General features: G+C 40.2%; 1 protein-coding gene across 2 annotated transcripts in view; it reads left to right on the forward strand.

Annotated features, from left to right (window-relative positions):
- ADGRG2 (adhesion G protein-coupled receptor G2) overlaps window positions 1-22,416 on the forward strand; it is a 131,601-nt gene that overhangs the window by 78,035 nt on the left and 31,150 nt on the right. Inside the window, exons 5-15 of one of the 2 annotated variants that reach the window (XM_027607785.2) lie at window positions 1,687-1,725; window positions 1,830-1,853; window positions 3,287-3,325; window positions 5,273-5,314; window positions 7,539-7,592; window positions 11,011-11,063; window positions 12,087-12,142; window positions 15,219-15,258; window positions 15,763-15,800; window positions 17,042-17,136; window positions 17,665-17,731. In XM_027607785.2, the coding sequence (XP_027463586.1) occupies window positions 1,687-1,725; window positions 1,830-1,853; window positions 3,287-3,325; window positions 5,273-5,314; window positions 7,539-7,592; window positions 11,011-11,063; window positions 12,087-12,142; window positions 15,219-15,258; window positions 15,763-15,800; window positions 17,042-17,136; window positions 17,665-17,731 (547 nt within the window). Of the gene's footprint in view, window positions 1-1,686; window positions 1,726-1,829; window positions 1,854-3,286; window positions 3,326-5,272; window positions 5,315-7,538; window positions 7,593-8,147; window positions 8,345-11,010; window positions 11,064-12,086; window positions 12,143-15,218; window positions 15,259-15,762; window positions 15,801-17,041; window positions 17,137-17,664; window positions 17,732-22,416 lie in introns of those variants that run through there. The other variant, XM_027607784.2, reaches the window with a different exon arrangement.

The raw sequence follows: 22,416 nt of genomic DNA on the forward strand, positions 1-22,416 counted from the left end.
ATCTCATTCAGCTTCCAGTCTTGCAGTATAGGAATTATTATATTCATGTTCTAGATGAGGAAACTGAGGGTCAGAGAGGATAAAACTTGCTCATGTTCACGCATTCTGTGGAGCCAGACTACTTGTGTTTGAACTTGGCCACTACCCTCCCACCGTGTTGCTAGCTGTGTGACTTTGAGCAAGTTTCTTCACCTTTCTGTTCCTTCATCTATAAATCGGGGAATATAATAGTACCTGCTTCATAGGGTAGTTGTGAAGATGAAATGAGATAATATATGCACCTGACCCAGCATAAACCCTCAATAAGTAATAACGATCATTATTATGAGTGATTAAGTAATGGGGCAAAGATTCAAACCAGGACTGCAAGCCTCCAAAGCCCAAGCTTTTTTGACTGTGCCAATTTGCCCCCTTGCTGTTAAGCTCCTGGGGTAAAATGAACCACTGTATTTTTCTCCTAGTATAGTGGCCATAATCTGACTTAATCGTGGTGATATCTTAGCAAAATCCTGTTTGCATGGAAATAGGGGGCATGGAGATTTGGAGGCACACACTGGTTCCAATCAGAGCCTGCAATCTGGGTGCCCTGGGGGAGAGCTGCATTAACTTAGGAACGGAGCAGCTCGTGCACATCCAGGGACTGGCACACATTTCAGAAGAATGAATACTCGTTAATTAAAAACCAGCTTTGGCCAATTATTTTGTTTTGCAAAGGATTCCATATCCACATTTTGAATCTTATTGCTCAGGAACTGTCTTATTTCTCAAGAAATATCCTTGGTAATTAAAAAGAAATGTAGTAAATGACAAAATATGGAAGCAATAATGTAGGACAGACAGGGTGTGTGTGTTTCAGCCAAAGGATGAGCAGTCTAAAACAGGCCAGCCCAGCGCCTTGACACACCCAAATGTTGTCCTTACCCACTGAAAATCAGTCTACCTACTGCGAAGCTTGTGTTACTTGTCAAATGTTTGTGTTTCCTTTTCCTGCGTATATGTAGAAGTCAAGCCATAGGATCTTTTTAATATTCCAACATGCAAACTGTGTGTAGTAGACTGACCTCTTAGCCTAAGTAGATTTACTCCATGGGAAATTTATAACTTGATTGATTGTCTTAATAGCAGCCATATTTTTAAATAACTTACCAGGAAATTGTGTTAGGTGGTACTGTACTGAGTGGTAGCAAAGTTGTTGGTTTTTTTTTTTTTAAATCCTCAATTCACAATGGGGAGAGTTGCCAGGCATTATTATAACAGAATGGAGCCAATGTGCTGGTATGTTTTATAATTGTAGTTTGACAGTTATTCAAAGTATAAAATGTTTCTAGAATTCTCTGGCTGAGAAAATAATTGAAAGTGGTATGTCACATATTTTGCTGTGGTTTCTAAACTTATGTCCATAATATTCCATAGGTAGGAGCAGGCTTTGAGGGAAGAGTCTCAAGTTCTTTGTCTGTAAAATGAGACAACTGCTCATTTCATTTCTTGGGTTCTTTCTCTGCAATTCTCTGGTTAAGTGTATATTCCCTAAGGGATTATGGGGCTTGCAGATTCATATTGGTCTGATAGCATGTTGTCTACTTCTTTTCATAATTCTATCTCAAAAGTTTTAACTCCTTAGAATTCAGTAAATAAGTGTTTCAAAATATTAATTTGAAATTTTTGTTGTTTTTTTTCTTCTTGCAGTTGAATCATCTTTTGTTGGTTTTGTCCCCTACACCAATGGTACTCCAGGCAAGATTTTGAAAAAATTCAAACCTAGATTTAGCCTAATTTGTTAAGTTTTGGATTTAATTATACCTTTTTTTTTTTTTCCCTTGGGGCAAAAGAGGTTGAAACTACAAGCCTAAATGGTAAGATTTTTCTGAAGTAAGTGAAAATTGATAACCCTTAATATGAATATAAGTATAATGAGTAGTGTTGAAGGTTTTCACATTCAAATATGCAAAAGAAAAAACACCCCAAATAAAACAAACCCCCAAAACTGTCAACCCTGGAGAGCACCCTAAACTTTTTGGTTAAATGAAAACTTCTTATTTCATGGAGGGAGGCCAGCGCCCCACCATGCTAACTGTTCTGTGAAAAAGAAGAAATAGTGATCACAGTTTGAGTACCTTGTTTCTCTTGCTTTCCAACACAATGCCAGCACATTTTATATGACAGATCGTTTAAATGTGGGAAGCACATCCAGTGACTTCAATATGATTCAGCATGGATTTGGAGGCACAGAATGTTCAAAGACCGCCCTTTTATGGATGATTTTATCAATTTTTAAGTAGCATGACATGAAGAGAAAAACCTGGCTTCTTCATCATGCTGGAGAAGTGGGCTGTGTTTGAGAGAGGTGGACACGGCAAATTCTGTGCCTTCCCGAACTCTTTGGGTAGACAGCCTCTTTCTTTGTGCAGCTCTGTTCACAGTCCCTTACTTGGTTAAAATAAAAATCTCACCATGTGGTTGATGGTTAAGGAGCTAAACAATCTTGGATGGAGTTCACACTGATTGAAACCGGTTTAAATTCATATTTGGTCCAATGGAAAGGGCTAGATATTACATTATAACTATGTTTAATTACTTTTTTAAAAGTGAATGAAAAAACATCTTCAAAATAGCTTTGGCAGTAGTTTTTGGATCCATGGTATGTGGGTTTTTAAGTATGGTAATATGTGCCTTTTCCCCCTAAAGTTTCATCCAGAATAATAAATTACAGAATGATTTTTATTTAAAGAAATACCAGTTAGAATAGATTTTCAATTGAATTTTAAGGGAAACAAGATCAAAGTGAGATTTTTTTCTAAAAGTTAGTGAAATCTAATGTTCAAGAAGTTTAATTTTAAGCTAGAACTGCTTAAAGATTGCTTTATAAGAGTGTAGCTTTAAGCATCCCCAGGGCTATATATTAAAGTTGGTATTAACTGGAAATATATCCCTTAGGGACTTGCATTATAATGGAGTCCAAAGGGGACAAAATATTAAACAACATAAATGGGTTTATTTAAATCTAATCATTATAGAAGTGTTGGTATGTTTTAGACACATTACCTGTGTTCAGGAAACACATTTTTAAAGAATGAATACTTGCTCAGGAATTGTGTCTGGGGGTTGGAGAATGGTTAGTATGTGGCGGGGTGGGCAGCAAATACATTTGATAGTGTCAGCTGGCTTTTGCAAAACTCTATAGCTTCTCTAGGTTTGGGGGAAAGTGAAATGTGCAAGGAACCTAGAAGATGCTTGTGTTTGTTAAGCATATCAATAATTAGGCTTAATTTTCATTACTTTATTTCAGATGCTACTTCGAGTGTATTATCCACTTTAAACAAAACAGGTAATATCAAGTTCTTTCTAAATATAATAGCTCATCTGCTGTGCCTTCTTGGCTTTCTCACTTGTGTGGTCAGTCTTCTGGATTGCTAAAGGTTGTCTCCTTGCATACTTCCTGTGCCTTCAATTGTTGATTGACTACTCATTTCAGTTTGACATTGTCATTCTTGTGTTATCACATTCCTGACCTTCCAAACTGTTGTGGCCATACACTCCGCTTAAAATAACATCAAAAAAATTGTAATAGTAATATATCTTAGCTCGTAACAAATGGAGAATATAGAAAATACAATGAAAAAAATAGAAATCATCTCTAATGTTACTTTTCTAAGACTATTACTGTTAATTTGGTACATTTCCATTCAGGATCATATATACATACACACTATATATGTGTGTGAGTGTGTGTGTATCTTTTACACAATAGTCATAGGGTATATAGATTTTTATGTCTTGCCCTTTTGATTTCATATTAAATTATAAGTATTTTCTATTGTCCGTTACTATTAATGACTTGATAATATTCCATTGTGTACCATATGTTGAACATTCTTAAAGCTGTTTCTATTTTCTTAATAGAAATTTTTGCAATGAACATCCTTGTGCCAACATTTTGATTCATTCCTGATTTCTGTAGGATGCATTCTAAGGACTGGACTTAATGGGTTAGCAGTATGAGTATTTTAAGGTCCTTGATATACATATTGCTCAGTTACCTTCTTGAAAGCTTGTACCCAGCAACATTCCTGTCAGCAGTGAATGAGGATGTCAGTGTCACTGTACCTTTGCTGAGAACTGAGACAATATCATATATTATTAGATCTTTCAATTCGGTAGGTTCTGTTTTACATTCTTAATTAGTGAGGTTGAACATTTTTCCGCAAAAGCACTTTTGTTACTAGAACCAGAAGTTCATTTCACAGATGTGTTTTGTTTGCTCTGGAAAGGAAAGTATCAGGGCAAACCAAATAATATATTTAAAAGATTCTTCATGGTAATGCAAAATATTGTCAGCCTCTATAATTACCACCAACCATCGCCCATGAGTCAGTCACGTACTGAAACAGGAACTCGTCGATAACACATAACACAAATGAGGTTTCAGAAACTGTTGGTATAACATCATCATTCTTAAGTGCTTCTCCAAGATCTGAGCTTTGTGTTTTCTTCAGAATTTGCCACTCACCCTAGCAGACAGACCTTTGCAAATCTGTGCCCCGAACTCAGCCTCTTCTAATTGACCATCCTTAAAGCAAGGATTTCTGAACCTGGTTCTCCATTATCTGAGAAATGAACCATAGGCTCTGTACCCAGAGTGTATTGGGAAGATATTTCTAAGGTTTGCTTCTCCAGAGTGTGTTCATATTTGCCTGTGGTTTGAACAGTTCTGTCTAGGCTCTGCTCTGAGCTTATTGTACAACTGTAGCTGAGTGGTTTCAGCCTCTTTGAGAATAATTTTATCTACTGATATAATAGCAATACTATTATGTTAACTCCTAGAGAAAATAGCAGGACACTTTCTTGATTATAGAGCATGCGGTATTTTAGATCTTGTGTTTCCATTAAGTTTTATTCTGAATCACCTTTTCTTTACAACCTGTCACCTGAAGCTCCTGATAATGACTTAATTCTACATATCTGAAGTGTAAGTCCACATTAATTTGTCTAGCAGCAGCTCATGGAAACTGTGGTAGAATGACACAGTGGGGTGTGTGATGGGTGTGAGATAACTGGGTAAACATGGGAATCCAAATTGCAGATCCACCCTATTCCAATGCTATATGATCTGGGTCTGCAATTCCCATTTATTCTGCTGCTGGGATAACCAATAATGTCTGAAAGGTGTTAACAGTATGATTTTCTTAGCACTTCACTAAAATGATATTCATGGCAAATTGTTTTTAAAAACACGCAACAATTCTGCTCTAATATTTAAATTGCTTCTTTGCAGAAAAAACTAAAATCACTATAGTAAAAACCTTCAATGCATCAGGTATGACTTACTATCAATATCAAGACTTTCTTTTTTATAACTAAAGTAAAATGAAACGAATGGCTGGTTTTTATGTTTTCTTTCTCTTTTTTCCTACCCTTTAAAAGTGAAATCTGTTCTTCATGAATAGATGTTTATGCACTGGGTACCTGAAGTTGTACTAAGTGTTTGGGGCTATATAATCATGATGAAATACAATGCCCACCCTTAAGAATCTTCTAGTTTGGGGAGAGACAAGGCAAACAAAGAGATAACTAACATGAACATGTATGCAGATAAAGGCAAATGACAACACAAGTGTTTCTGACATGGTTAAGAAGCATGGGAAATAAAAGCGCTGGTGCTAGTGGTTAGCAATGGGATATAATTTATGAGGGAGAGCTTCTTAGAGGAGTCAACCTCAAACTCTTTTGAAATCAAGCAAGGGATGTACTTTTAAGTACCTAGGGCAAGAGTAGGAATACGTAATTTGCTTAACAAAAGCTTCTGGTTGATTTAAAGCATGGGTTAGCAAACTGTGGCCTGCAGGGCAAATATGGCCCACTACCTATTTTTGTAAATAAAGTTTTATTGGAACACTGCCATACCCATTTGTTTACATGTTATCTATGGCTACTTTTCCGGTATAATGAACAGGAGAGTTGAGTAGTTGTGACAGAGACTATGTGGCCCACAAAACCTAAAATATTTATTATTTGACCCTTTACAAAGTTTTCTCACTCATGACTGAAAGGATGACCTGTGGCCATGTACTTGGGGGAAATTACAGATAACAGCCCTGGCAATGGGAAAGAAAATTCTGAGTTAATGAGCAGCAAAAGACACACATCATTGGAAACAAAGGTACCACTAAAATTTAGAGAAAGCTGAGAGATGATGGAATGTAACACTTAGTGAACAATAGACCAATGGTTATAGAGAACATTTAAAGCATTACTACCCAGAGAACAAATAAAGCAGGTTTATTTAAGATGAAATCTCTCTTTTGGTGTGGGTAACATTGCTGTGAAACAATATAGAATTCTACATGTCGGGTAACTTTTGGCACCTAAATTCAGTTTGCTCACAGAATCAAAACTCTTAGTTGAAGCATGATACCTATACAACAAATGTCACCCAGATCATTCTGGCAGAAACCATTTCACATGCACTAATACAAGCTCTAATTTTAGTTTGTGCCCAAACTTGTTCTCTTAAGAAAAAAATTAAGCACTCATAAAAGTACAATGGAAATAAAATAGCAATCAGGCATTGCATACATAATTCTGGCCAAGCCAGACCCAGGAAGGACAGCAAAATATCCCTTAATATAACAATCTTTTCCCTTGGCCCTTTGCTTAATACGTTATCAACATTTGCACCTCACATTTACTATAGATTTCTTTTACTTCGCCAAAATGATGAAATTAGTGAAGGCCAGATTTTTAGGGAGTAAACCTTGAGCTCTCTTCAAATCAAAGAAGAGATGTACTACTCCTTTCACCAAGGGAGAAAGTGTTTTTTAGGTGAATATGTGTGAAGTTTTTGACTTACTTCATCTCCCATTCGTCTCTCCCTCCTTTGTATGCCTGTGTGGTCTGTTGTCCTGGCCATCACTCCATTTTGCCTTCACTATAACTTTTTATTTACCACCCACTATCACTTACTAGATGGCACGCTCATTGAGGGCAGGGTCTGTATCTGGAACCTTCCCAAACCTGTAGAATATGGGAGTTGTTCAGCAAATAGTTTTTGAATTTTGTGGTTTTTGCCTAGGTGCGGTGACATCATGACATTGATGTTACTTCTTACATATATTTACATAAGGAAATAGGACCAGCATTAGAGCGTTCATGGACTCCCCTGCCCAGGGAAGGAAAGAGGATCTATGAGTAAGGGCTCTTGCATTTAAATTCTCTAGGCTCGGTTTTCATTCACACTGTTCTTTTTATGTTGGACAGGAGAGGGACGAATGGGGGACAGGACAATAAAAATTTTGAGGGAGGAGTAGGGGCTTAGACAGTGACACACTAAAGAATAGTAAAGAATCAAGTTCTATAGCTGACCAACTAAGAAATGAAAACTCTCATTCCTCTAGTCTTTGTGGAATTCATCCAGCCAATTATATCCAACTTATAGTATTTTAGGCCCACGTTTGATGCCTAAAGTTGTGAATTCTCTTGACAATGTAGGATATAAGTGTAGGTGTTGACATGTTTAACCGGCTGGGTTGTTTTCTTTGCAGGAGTCAAACCCCAGAGAAATATCTGCAATTTGTCATCTATTTGCAACGACTCAGGTTAGTTCTTGTGTACATTACACATTACCAAATAAATGAGCTCCAGGGAGGGGAAAGGTTTGTTTTTCTCCGGTTGAGTATGGGATGTGTATCTCTCTGATTTGTCTCTTTTCACATTGCCTGGCTACTAAGAAGTCCCAAATGAAAACAAAAGCAAATTTTAGATCTGCCTGAAATGATCCCATTGCTTAGTGAGATGATGGATTAACTTACTATGAGAATATGAAGCTCTACACCAGATATTTTCACCATAGCTTTAAATCCATAACTAATACCCTTAGAGTTGATCCATGAATATAACTAGTAATGAACTTAATTATTGAAAGCCACTTCTGGTATATAAATCCCTCAAGCCTTTCCATAGGACCTTAAATATCATAGCTTAGAAATAGGGTGTTGTCTTTTGCTAAAAGTAAAATAAACCGCTCCACTAGAATGTTGAAAACCTCACGGACACCTAGTTTAATTGGTTGCTAATTCCAGTAGTGCCCAGAGTGTATTTTGCCATCTTTAACCCAGACTGTCACTGTTTTTTAAATTGAAGATGGAAATCTCTTGAGAACATGCTATTTTTGAAATGGGAATATTTTCCCTTCTGCCATGGGCCAGAAAGAATGAAACAACCATTTTTCTCACCTTGGTTTGGCTTGATGGGTTCCCTTCCTTATGAAAACCAATGAAAGCAGATGTGAAAAACATAAAAACATGGTGTGGCAGGTCAGTACTGGATCACGGGAAGAGAGAAGAGGAAGGTAATGAAGTATTTTGTAATTTTAAAGTCTTAAAAAACAGTCCTTATAGGAATGTTTTCCATTTCTTCTGTTCCTTTTGTTCTGTTCCCTTTAATAATTTGTTTTAAAAACACAGGAAACAGCTTCAAGTAAAAGAGGTTAAGGTTGGATTGTATTAGAAAATAAGAAAACTTTGCATTCAAAGAATGGTCCACAAACCTTTTCTACCTGTGTGAATGTGAGATTTATGGATATGAGCGTTCTGCGGATAGTATGTGCCAGGTAGAGTATGGTAGGCAAATATTAGCTGCCTTTGATTAAAGGGGAGAAAGACTTGTTAGTTACATTTCACTTTCATATATTGTGGAACTCTTCTTCCCTCCCTCTTCTCTTACCCTTCTCTTACTGAATTCTCCATAATTGCATTATTTTTATGCTTCATCTGTGTTTTGGACTGGTGACTAATGTCTAGTTTAGTGTTGTATCTGCATGATGTTTGATAACTTTGAAAATTGAACATTTAGAAAAAAAAAAAAAACAGAAAAATGGTCATCTTGAATAACAGATGCCAGGAAGCTAGTTGGAGTAATGTTTTCCCCAATTAAGTGACTGAATTGACCATTTGTTTTAGTGTCTGGTGAAAACAGCCTCATCAGGGAACCAACTCTTTTGGCACCAGAAATTCCATGGTATCCTGCCAGAAACTAGAAACCTTCACTTCTCGCAGGTTCCAATCTGAGTTCATTAAGGGAAACGGAGGCTGGTGAAAAAAACTCGGAGCTGACTAGGCAGAGTTAGGCTGAGGGTCAAAAGGTTCCGGGTTGCACTGCTAACACTGTGCTCGCAGCACATGTATGAAATTCAGCATGCGCTCCACAAGACTGAAGGATGACCTTGGAGAACGGACAGATGAGGGAGAGAAATTGTGGGTGTCGGCATGTGCACACACTAAATACATTTTTAATAGTGAAGGGTTTTTCCCAAAATGGATAAGTAATTCTATGCATATATCAAGTATCTTTACTTTTAATACTTGTATACTGCATTAATTGAGATTTCAGTACGAATATGCCGAAGTTGAGGTTCTCAGTAGAACAGGTGCTAAAATAGATAAATCCTGTTAGTCACTGGGCCAGTGGCTTTGTCGGCCATTTTAAGTGGAAGTGGACCATTGGGTACTTGGCTGTGGGCATCAGTGGTACTTTGGATTGTTATAAAAATGAGCTGAGAAGGCATTCAACCCTCTAGCTCAGGAGCTGACAAACTACTGCCCATAGTCTAAATACCTGCCACCTGTTTTTGTAAGTAAAGTTTTATTGGAACATAGCCATGCAAGTCGTGTACATATTGTTTGGCTGCTTTCATGCTACAACTGCAAAGTTGAGTATTTCTGACAGAACATATGGCCCACAAAACCTCAAATATCTGATCGGATACCAAAAAAATGGCTGACACCTGCTCTAGTTTGTATGACCTCTTTGCCTTCTGCTCAAGAGGCTGGTTTTGGGGTGCCTGGGTGGCTCAGTCGATTAAGTGTCTGCCTTCGGCTCAGGTCACGATCCCGGGGTCCTGGGATCAAGCCCCGCGTTGGGCTCCCTCTGCTGCTCCCCCTGCTTGTGCTCACGCTCTCTCTCTCTCTCTCTCTCTCTGTGTGTCAAATAAATAAGTAAAATCTTTAAAAAAAAAAAAAAGGCCGGTTTTCTGTCTCCGTAGATTATGAAGTGCACACAGTGTACTTCTGTTAAGCAGTCTCTATTTTCTTTTTTTCTGATCAAGTCAGAGCCCCTCCAAGTATACCCTGTAGGATACCGGTTGACTGAAATTGAGTTCTGTATTTCCCGAAGTGAGCATTTTAAGAACAGAGTTTTCTGGCGTTTTGGGGATGAAAGCCACAATGAGTTGTTCAACTGAAGAAAAGATTCTCCCTGCAGACTATTCAGGTTTCAAAAGCAAAATCTTAACTTTGTTCCTAGGGGGGAGATTGCACTTGGTAGCTATATTTTAAAAAGAGAGAGAAAAAAAAAACCCAAATGGCAAAGAATAAATAGACTCTCACAAGGCTGCTTAATTTCTGAGAAACACTTTTTCTCTCCCTGCTTTGTGTATGTAACTGCAACTAGAAAACCCAAAACGATTTTTTTTTAAGATTTTCTTTTATTCATTTGAGAGAGAGAAACAGAGAGAGCAGGAGCACAAGGGGGGCAGAGGAAGAGGGAGAAGCAGGCTCCCTGCCGGGCGGGGAGCCTAATGCGGGCCTTGATCCCAGGACCCTGGGATCATGACCTGAGCTGAAAGCAGACGCTTAGCCTACTGAGCCACACAGGTGCCCCCCAAAAAGATTTTTAATGTTAGAGCTGGTTCCCCAAGTTAGCATCTTTATGGGAAAAAAGGTCTGATGAGCAGCATGTAGGATTAAAATTTCTTGACAAGGAGGCAAGTTTTTTCTCTTTCTGCATTCCCACATAGAATTTATGGTTTGCATTTTCTGAAAATTGTATTGGTGGTCATTGAGTACCATTCTGATAGAAAAGACAGTAAATGTGAGTAACTGCAAAGAATTTGATGAAACCATTTATTTTATAAATTTGATTATTCATTATTAATCTGATAATCTTTTCCTGTGTTGTATTAATCCTCATGCGCTAAGGATGCAAGTCTCAAATTTTGTTTTGCAAATTTATTTTTAGCATTTTTTAGAGGTGAGATAATATTTCCATATGAAGAAAGCAATGTTACCCAGGTAGGTTTTAAAGATTTTTTTTTTATTGCAATATTAAAAAGGAAGTGCTTGTGCATTTAAAGATTTGTTTAAGGCTCAGATTATTCACGGTATTCGGCATATTTACTTTTATGACCAAATTTAAATAAATTAAGTGTTGTCGAATCACTAGCTTTGTCAAGAGGGTTTGACTTCATAATAATCCTGGTACTTCGTTAATAAGCATATTTCAGTTTTCACTAAACTTGCTGCTGAATGTTTATACGATGGAATCCTATTGCCTTTAAAAAGTTTTTAATTATGTTAGAAACTTCTAGCAATAAGAAATATATTGAATCTAAGAGTAGTCTTATGAATCTGATCCTGTTCCACCTCATGGGGGAATTCAGATGCAGTAGAGTCAGACTTCCCATGACCTAGACTTGGTTCAGAGGATCCCAGCTAAATGTGGTTTGTTCTTCCAGTGACTATTTCCTGAGCACCTACTATGTGCCAGGCGAGGAGCAAGGTGCTACAAATGAAGTGAAGGCTGCTACCAAGTTCCCTCTTGACACTGGGATCTTAAGTCTGAGAGCTTTCATGTGGAGAGCTTTAATCGTATTCTTTTTGGGGAACCCTTGGAATAATGACATTAATTAGCACATCAGACTTGCTGATTCAAAATATTTTTTTAATTTTTTATTGTTATGTTAATCACCATACATCACATCATTAGTTCTTGATGTAGTGTTCCATGATTCATTGTTTGTGCATAACACCCAGTGCTCCACGCAGAGTATGCCCTCTTTAATACCCATCACCAGACTAACCCATCCCCCCACCCTGGTTCAGAATATTTTTTAAAGGAAATAAAAAAACAAAAAGTAGCTCAGTTAATATGGATTTGATCATTGGCTAGATAATACTCCATATGGTTGGCATTCAAGTCTTTGGGGTCTAGTTCTTTGGGTGACCAAGGAAACTGAAGAACAATTTCTTGTTAGAGAGTGCAAAAAACCCACAACAATATTTGTTATATTCTTAATGATTTTGTACTCCTAACAGAGTCAAAATACGGCTAATGACACCTTATCTGGAGTCCCGTCTCTAAGGGAATCAAAGTGAGTAATCTACTGCTTGATTTAAAAGTTAAGACATCAACTATGGAAAGGTACTTGTTGAGCTGTCTTTACTTTTGGAAACTGAGAGTAGGAAATAGACCCAAAGCTTATAGAAAATTGGTTTGTGAGTTCTTAGCAAATAGACAGTAGTCACCCGTCCTCAGCTAATAGCCCCGTGAGGCTGTTCTTTTTGATGCTCTGTAAGTATGTAAGAGGTCAATTTGAATTGGTATTTGAGCTTTAATATGATTTGGTAGCCAGAAAGGTTGGAAGAAGAGTTCAAGGTGGGATGCCATGTATTCCATTTGTTCATGCTTTCACGAAGCATCGGTCATTCAAAAGTCAGAGAGAAGTCTTTGTGAAGTAGGTACCAGCTTCCAGGGACAAGCACGGACAATGAGAAATACATTACAAATATAGATGCTCCCAGTCAGACTACAAGGCCAAAATGTCAGTCTAGGCCCGGAGTTAGTCTTACCTGAGTGTCACCGGGAGGGGAAACGTCATGTCTTCATCCTCGTGTAAGGAAGCAGCATCGGAGATAAAATCCATCTACTCTCAATCTTGCTACTACCCCTCGAAGGAGATTTTCATCAACTTTTGAACCAAATCCAAAAGCTCCGGGGAGTATCTGTGATGACATTGAAGAAAAAAAACCTTTCCTAGGTCAAAACAAGGGACATCTGGGTGGCTCAGTGGGTTAAGCGTCTGCCTTCGGCTCAGGCCATGATCTCAGGGTCCTGGGATCGAGCCCCGCATCGGGCTCCCTGCTCCGCGGGCGGTCTGCTTCTCCCGTCTGCCTGCCGCTCCCTCTGCTTGTGCTCGCTCGCTCTGTCTCTGACAAATAAATAAAATCTTTAAAAGCAAAACAAAACAAAACTCTTCCTAAGGGGCATCCTTTCAATTAGCATTTTGACCTGGCTGCTTCCACTGAGTCAGCAATGCATAGGTGGAAGGGAACCTTGGGGTTCCCCCGGGGGGATAGCAAACGTCTCTAGGGCTCCCCTGAGTGAGGGTGTAGCAGCAAACAGTGAAACTAGTGAGAACTGGGACGGGCAGGACTGGCATTTCTGTCCGTTATGCCTACTTTTTGAACTCCTGCTAAAAATGTAGCTTTCCTAGCTATTCAAAGTATACGTGTGAAATAAAAAGCACAAGATATCAGTGTCCTAGAAGTATCTTAAACTTTAGATGGGAAAAAATATTGATAAGATGTATTTTTTAATTTTTTTAAATTTTTCAAAAAGATTTTATTTATTTTATTTGAGAGACAGAGAGCATGAGAAGGAGGGGGATCAGAGGGAGAAGCAGACTCCCCGCTGAGTGGGAAGCCCGATGCGGGGCTCGATCCTGGGACCCTGGGATCATGACCTGAGCTGAAGGCAGACACTTAACTGACTGAGCCACCCAGGCGCCCCAAGATACATTTTTTTAAACTCACAAATTAATAAATAGAACACAAATTCGCATACTTGTAATTCATCTTAATTACTAGACTTGAAATATAGAGGAGTTCATTTACAGCCATGAAGCATTTGTTTGTTGAGCACCTACTATGTGTTTGGCCTTGGGGATAAACCCAACTCTCAGGATGGAAAACTGGTTCTAGAACAATGGTTCTCTACCCTGGCTGCATATTAAAATCACCTTGGGAGCTTTTAAAAATCCTGATGTCCAGGCACACTCTGTAACAATTAGATCAGTATTTGGGGGCTGGGACACAGACGTTGGTATTTTTCAATGCCCCCCTGATGGTTCCAGCATGAGGCCAGTTTTTAGAACCAGGAGTCTAGAGTCTGGTAGGATAGACCTAGGATGCAAACAAATAACAATACAGTACAATCCCTACAATAAATGTGACATATTCAGGGTTCCAAAGGATGTTCTACATATCTAAATAGAGAGCAGGCAGAGTGGTTGGACTTGAACCCAGGGGCCAGGGAGACCCCTAGAAAGGCAACCTCTGAGCACAGTTAGGAAGGAGCGGGTTCTTCCAGCTAGAAAAGCTAGCTGACTACTTATTGTTGCCACAATCCTGCTCTTCTTTCCTCCAGACCTTCCCTGGAACCACCTAGAACTATTGCCCATCCCTTGGAGCTGGGTTTCTCAGCCTCGGCACTATTGACATTTTGGACCTGGTAGTTCTCTAACCGTGTTTGCACTGTAGGATGTGTAACAGATCCCTGACCTCTATCCACTAGATGCCAGTAACACCCAGCCCCCAGTTGTGACAATCAAAAACATCTCCAGATGTTGCCCAATGTCCCCTGGGGGACAGAGTTCGTCCCCCCACCCCAGTTGAGAACGATTGCCCTAGCGTGAATTCTTTATTTTTTTTTTTTTAAGATTTTATTTATTTGAGAGAGGGGGCAGAGGGAGGGAGAAGCAGGCTCCCCACTGAGCAGGGAGCCTGACACAGCCCATCCCAGGAGTCTGAGATCATGACCCTAGCTGAAGGCAGACACTTAACCTACTGAGCCACCCAGGTGCCCCTAGAGTGAATTCTTTAACTAGATTTCCTTTATCCTAACTTCCCGTGAAGCTCTTCCACATTGAAGAAATAAAAGTGTTGTTTGAGTGGGATTGGAGGAGAGGAATGAGGGAAATTCTGCAAGAGGAGTGATGAGGAAGGGAAGGGGGACTAGAGAGTGCTAGAGGGCAGGTGGGGTCAGGTGGAGAGGGAGTGAGGAAGAAATCAGGGGTGCAGGGCCCCCATGGCGAGTGGTGGACTCCTCTCAGAAATTTTACCTCGGGCCAACTCTTCCTTGGGCCCTCTGCCAGAAGAAGCTGCCTGGGGGTTGCAGGATCCTAATGAATAACAAGATTGTTCAACCATAATTTATATCTTGCTGTTGGCTAGAACTGATAGAGCTTCTGTCTGGTTAGTTTCCCTTGTCATATAAATAATTTATTTTTCTCACATAGGAATCTCTTAGTATGCCCAGTGTTTCTTCAAAGTGAACACTGGAAGCAATAAATACCATAGGCTTAATTTAATTGCTAAAAATCTAACTTGTTTTGAATTTAACATCACCAGTGATCTCCTTCATGTCAATTTCTCTCGTTTTATTAACAGACGATCAGAGCTAAACAAAGCCCTGCAAAGCTTAAGTGAGGTAATCATAGTACATCCTATACCTTGTTTATCATTACTGTTTCTATTTGGGGGAAAGCGTGGAGTTCTGTGTTCCTGAGGAGAAATGTATTCAAAATTCCCCAAATCTGTCATATAAAAGATTGAATAAACTAGTTCCTTTCCTCCAGAAGTCAGAACTGGATGGATCCAGAGTCAGAACTGGATATCACAGTGGAATGCTGTTACAAGGGGATAGATTTTCCTTCATGTAAAACCAAACGTTTCTTAAAATTAGGGCTCCAGAATGAGCTCCCTTGTGTGGTAGCGAGTTCTCAACAGTAGCAAGATGCAAGCAGAGACTGCCCCGCCCCCCCCCCAGTAGCTTTGATGATACATCAGGAATCTGATAGCACTGTGAATTGGATGATCCCTAGGGGTTATTGTGATTCTAAGATTCTATGAGGCTGTGATAAGTCCTAGGTTGTTTTGTCTGACATTCTCAACTGTCAAAGGAACCTATATATATATATATTTTTTGTTTCAGACTTATTTTACTGTGTGTGCTACGGCAGAGGCCCAAAGGTCAGTCATTTTTAATACTTTTATCCATATTATTTCGTTACTCATGAGAAATGAAGTATTGAGGGGTCTTAGGTTGCAAATTCAAATGTGTTCCTCTAAAATAAATACATATTCATGACATTTTGGATATATGTTTTTATTCTCTGAAACATTCATCACTCTGTCACATTCCTCTTCCCATTTCTTTATGAATCACAGAGGGGTGGGTGGGACTGGGCCATTTGCCTCTGGTGCGGTGATGGTAAGGACTATCAGTGTCCTTAGCCCCAAAGGCCACCAATATAACCAAGAAATGGCTCCCAGTGGTCCAGTCTAGTGAAGGCCAGATAGAGAAGAAGGAACATAATATGGTACTTGGGAGAAGGAGAGAGGGGAGGAAAAGATGGGAAAGAAAGAGAAAAGAAGAGATTAAAAAGTGTGCAGGGGTGCATCAGAGATTGCCCGACAGTTATTTAGGGTTGCACAGATAATCATTTTAAATTGTGTCCATCAGCTGTCTTTGGCCGCATAAGCGAACGACTTAACATAGGTCAGTAATCTCGTCACCTGAATCCTGAGCATTCTGTGAGAGTACAAGTCCTAGAAAATGATGGTTTCTGCTCATCAGGCTATTCATTGGTACAAATACTGGCAATTCTTCATGAAATTGTAGATTGACTCCCTATCCACTATATATATTTAGTTCATTTCACTTAACCACTTTTGGTTATTTGCAACATTAATATTTTTTCACGTAAGTCAACACTAAAGTAAAAAAAAATAAGCGATAATGTCTTAAATTGCTAGTTATCTGATAATCTAGATGGAATTGCCAGAGAGGTTTTGGATTTAAGAGACCTTGATGTTCATCCAGGCTGGTATGTGACAGGGCTCCTATGGTGGAAACTCACATGCCTACAGACACCAGGCTATTAGCCAGCTTCGGGTAAGACTTTCGATGTTAAGATGCTTGTCTTTGCAAACAAGTTGCACCCCCGCCAGTTCATACTTCCCGCAGGCAAAATGAATCGGCAGTTGTGTGTGGTCACAGGGTCTCTGGTTTGCAACCTCTGCGACTGTAAACCTCTATAAATGTCTCATGGTTGAAAGTCGTGGGTGGTCACAAGCTTATTGGGCTGTTCCTCCAAGCTCACAGCATCAGTGTCTCCTTTCCTCACTCCCAAGTTTGAAAAAGCATTTACAAATATGTAGGTAGGTTTCCAGTTCAGTAACATTCTGGTTATATATATTTCTCTTTACAGCACATTAAATTGTACATTCACAATAAAAATGAATAAAACAATGAACATATGTGCTGTAATGGTTGCTTTGAGAAGAGTAAAGATTCAACCGATGGGTAAGTTGTCTCTATCTTTACTGCTGTGTTCTTTTTCACATGACTTTGATGTGTTCTTTTTAAAACTGAAAATATCAATAAATTTAAGTATGTGATAGCTTTCTGTTTTGACTCTTGTGAGTCAAAATGTGATTTTTTTCCCCCTGCTTTCTCAATAAAGTTTCAGTATACTGTATTTGAAAACAAGATAGGAAAAAAACCTCCTGAGAGAGGGGGACTTCTGTTTGGAGTGTTTGATCCATTGCTGCTGGATGTACTTAACTTCGGAATTCTTAGGAGCTGTTGAAGAGCAATTGATATTGCGTGCATATAACTTCCCCCAAATTATTCACGCAGTAAATATTTCTGAGCACCTCTTATGTATGTACGATTGTCAATATAATAGTATCCAGTTTTATTTTATCACCTATTTTAGACAAATGCTTTTTAAAATGCATCCAGTGTAGGAACCATAATACTTGATGGATCTGAGTGTCTGCCTTGCCTTATTCTTGACCATGTATTTTCTTCTTTTACTGTTGTCTCCAGAACAGTGCTGCTGTTCTGTCAGGATACCATGCCCTTCCTCCCCGGAAGAGTTAGGAAAACTGCAGTGGTATGTAGCACACAGGCTGACATTTTTCCTAAAAGCAACAATAATGATAATAATAATAATAATAATAATTATAATAATATTTAATCACCATGCTGGCTAAGGAATTTTGACAGTGAAGAAGGGCTTTCAATTTTAGAGGAAATGCAGTTTTCTGTTGTATCAAGTTTCCATGTGGACCATTACTTTGAAATAGTGGTTTGCAATCTTGGTTGCACATCAAAATCACCTGGGGAGTATATTAGAAATATTCTGGCCCTCTTCCCCTCCACCCCTGCCCCCGCCTCACCAACTGAATGTCATCATATTTTTTAATTTTTCCAGTGTGGTAGTTGAGAAAGAGTATCTCAGTGGTATTTTAATTTGCACTTCTGAGGTCTGTTTGAACATTTTTCATGTATTTGGGGGTCATTTTTGTATTTTTCTTGTTAATTGTGTGTGCATGTCTTTCCCACTTTTTCTACTGGATATCTGATCTGCTTTTTTTAAAAAGATTTTATGTATTTATTAGAGCACGTGAGCACACAAGTAGGCCAGAGTGGCTGGCAGAGGGAGAGGGAGAAGCAGACTTCCCTGTGGAGTGGGGAGCCCAATGTGGGGCTCAATTCCAGGACCCTGAGGTCATGACCTGAGCCGAAGGCAGACGCTTAACGACTGAGCCACCCAGGCGCCCCTGACCAGTTTTTTTTTTAAGATTTTATTTATGTGGGGTGCCTGGGTGGCTCAGTCATTAAGCGTCTGCCTTCGGCTCAGGTCATGGTCCCAGGATCCTGGGATCGAGCCCCACATCGGGCTTTCCACTCAGCAGGAGGCCTGCTTCTCCCTCTCCCACTCCCCCTGCTTGTGTTCCCTCTCTCGCTGTCTCTCTCTCTGTCAAATAAAGAAATAAAATCTTTAAAAAAAAAAGATTTTATTTATTTATTTGAGAGAGAGAGAGCATGGAGAGGAGCAGAGGGAGAATCTCCAGCAGATTCCCTGCTGAGCACAGAGCCAATGCATCTCAAGACCCTGAGAACATGACCTGAGCCGAAATCAAGAGTTGAATGCTTAACCCACTGCATCACCCAGGCACCCCTGATCACCTGATCAGTTTTTAAGAGTCCTTTATATAGTGGGGTATTAACCCTTTGCAGTATATGTTGCAAATATTTTCTCCCAGTTTGTCAGTTATCTTTTGACTTCGTGTTTTTGTCACGCAAATTAAATTTTTAAAAAAATGTAGGTAAGGGGCGCCTGGTGGCTCAGTCTATTAAGTGTCTGCTTTCCATTCAGGCCATGATCTTGGGGTCCTGGGATCCAGCCCCATAGGCCCAGGCTCCTTGCTCAGCGGGGAGTCTGCCTCTCCCTCTGCCCCCCGCCCCCCCATGCATGAGAGTGCATGCACACACACACTCTCTCTCAAATAAATAAATAAATAAATAAATAAATAAAATCTTTTTAAAAAATTGTAGTTAAATTTGCCAGTCTTTTATTGCCTGTGCATTTGAAGTCTTAGCTAGAAAGGCTTTTCCTATGCCCAGGTTATAGGGGAATTCATCCTTGAGTTTTTCTAGTATTTATATGGTTTCTTTTTTTTTTTTTTTATTAAATCCACTTGGAATTTATTCTTGTGTGTGGGGCAAGGTATGGATCTAATTTAATCTTTTCAAAAATGTCTAGCCAGGGGTTCCACACCATTTATTAAAAAGTCTATCTTTTCCTCAGCGATTTGAGATGCCATCTTTGGAATATGTTAAATGTTGATAGCTTTTTGGTCCCAATTCCAGACATTAGATGTTAACATTGAGGGAAGCTGAGTGAGGGGTATAGGGAACTCTGTTATTTTTGCAGAGTTTCTGTAAGCCTAAAATTAATTCCATTGAAGAATTTTTTGAGAATCCTGATATCCAGTCTCACACCCTCAGTGACTGATTTAAATAGTCAGGAACACAAGCCTAGGCATTAAGGGTTTTAAAAGCCCTCTTGGCGATTCTAATGTGCAACCAATGTTGAGAATGACTGCCTTAAACTCAGCACCGAAATGAAGGGAAGCTGGGAGGCAGATGACCCCAAAGTCATGGATGACGTGATCACAGGTGTATACAAATATACATAGAAAAAACTAGGAAGTGAATGAATGAAGGAAAATACTCACGGGGCATGGGTGATATTTTGTTTACTATTCCTTTTTTTTTCTTTGCAGCATTTTCAATACTTTATTACAATCAGATAAAATTTGTATTTGAACAAAAGCACATAGATTTTTTTTTTTAAGATTTTATTTATTGATTTGACAGAGAGAGACACAGCGAGAGAGGGAACACAGCAGGGGGAGTGGGAGAGGGAGAAGCAGGCTTTCCGCCGAGCAGGGAGCCTGATGCGGGACTCGATCCCAAGACCCTGGGACCATGACCTGAGCCGAAGGCAGACGCCTAACAACTGAGCCACCCAGGCGCCCCAGGACATACATTTTTCAATGTAAAGCTTCTCATATGGGAACAAAAGGCTAACTGTAGCCTGTCTGCCCTGTGTGGGCTGTATTTCTGGGATATATTAAAACATTGGACCTCGAGGAATAGCTAAAGGACTTTAGTTTAGGATTTATAGCATTTTCTGTAATAAAAAGTGAAGAATCTTTAAGTTTTAAGCTCAACATGCCCCATTAAGCTGAAGGGTTGAGGCCCACTTGAGAGATGGAATTTCTAGAAGTACCAGGATCAGATGAAGAGATAATAGCTCTTTTGAGGCAGCCCCACAGACCTCTGATGCCTGCCCATTCAAAGAGCTGTGAGGAAGAAGCGGAGGGACACAGAAGAGCGGGCAGAATATGAGCTCATTGTCTGGCTAGGGCTCTGTCATTAGCTAGCTGTGTATCCAGCTGTTAATTTTTTATTAATAGAAATACTCCTCAGGTTCCTCCTGTAAAATGAGGAAGTGAGCCCTATCAGCACTTCTCAGACGTTGCTGTGTATATTAGCCACAGAAGATCTGGTCAAAATTCTGATCCAGGAGGTCTGGGAAAGACCTGGGATGCTGCATTTCTACCAGGTTCCCAGGTGAAGCCAGTGCTCCTGGTTCATGGACCTCACTTTCCGCAGTGGGGTCTAGTCCACAGAGCAGCGCTTCTCAACCCTGGATGCACATTGGAATCATCTGGTTTTAAAAACACCCATACCTGCCTCCCACCCTCAGAAATGGTGATGTCATTGGTCTGGGTGCAGTCCAGGCTTTTGGAGTTTTCAGGATTTCTGGGTGGGGTGATTCTTTTTTTTTTTTTTTTAAGATTTTATTTGTGAGAGAGTGAGAGCATGAGTAGAGGGAGAGGGGAGGGGGAGAAGCAGACTCCCCACTGAATGCAGAGCCTGACGTGGGGCTTGATCTCACAACCCTGAGGTCATGACCAGAGCCAAAGGCAGAAGCTTAACTGACTGAGCCACCCAGCTGCCCTATTTTTAAGTTTTTAAAAAGATTTTATTTATTTGAGAGAGAGAACATGAACTAGGGGGAGGGGGAGAGGAGCAGAGGGAGAGGGAGAAGCAGGCTCCCCTCTGAGCAGGGAGCCCAATGCGGGGCTCAATCCCAGGACCCCGAGATCACGACCTGAGTGTAAGGCAGACACTTAACTGACTGAGCCACCCAGGTGCCCACTTCGGGCCCTTTAAAAACCTGATGTGTCAAAGTGGCCGTCTTGGGTGCTGGAAATACTCTCTTTGGATCTGGGTGGTGATGATACAGGTGTATATACGTATAAAAATTCTTCAAACTCTAGATGGAAGATTAGTACAATCTACCGTATGGAGGCTGCTCATTGAAGAAGCGTATTAAAACAGATATGGATGCCTACAGCCACTGCAGAGAGTCCAGTTGAGTGGGCCTGGGATGGAAGCCCCTGCACCACTGCTGCAGCGCTTGGAGGTTTCTCGTGTAGAGCTGGCATTGCCCGCCACTGCTCTGCCCCTCGGTGTGCCTCTCCCGACAGATGGAGGGTTCTGAGTAGCAGAAGTGCCAAGAGTATCCGAGGGAGGCTAGCCTGTTCACAGAGGAGCCCAGGGAATGCGAACCCTCGTGCTGGGGGATTTGGTTGCTGCAAACCCCCAGATTTAAGAAGGAAATTTAATTTATACTTTGCAAAGCACCTGTGCTGTGACTTGGCCCGATGAGTTGCTGCAGTATACAGTTCAGAGAATAGAGTCTCAGAGAACTGGGGTGGATTGCCTAGAAGACTAATGAGAGCTGGAGCCTCAGCCAGGGCTTCTCGACTCATCACTTTTCCGACTGTCTGGCGCCCCTTCGTCCACACTGCCACCCTGAACCCCAGGCTGTGTAGACGGGCCTCTGGCAGGTGTCTAACCACACTAGACTGAGGCAGCATTTCTTTTTATGGGTATGACCTACCTCGGGCTCCTCAACCTAATATTCCTGCCTCCTCTCACCCCAGAGAATCTCTAAGGACACATTCTAGTTGGTGCTCATAAGTCACCATCTAAAACTGGATCCATCAGAGGCTTCCCTAGGTAATAGTTTGTTGCCCCCTCTGGTTACTCTTACCCCCCGCAAGACTGGTGGATCTTGATAGTAGATGAGTTCTTTTCAACCTTGCATGCCATGAAAATATATGGGCCTGGGGGCCTCACCCCTGCACCAAGACCAACTGAAACATGCTGAGGAGTAGACCACAGAAATCTCTGTATATTTTTTAAAAGTGCTCT

This window comes from Zalophus californianus, chromosome X (genome assembly GCF_009762305.2).
Source record: "Zalophus californianus isolate mZalCal1 chromosome X, mZalCal1.pri.v2, whole genome shotgun sequence".
NCBI classification, from domain to species: domain Eukaryota; kingdom Metazoa; phylum Chordata; class Mammalia; order Carnivora; family Otariidae; genus Zalophus; species Zalophus californianus.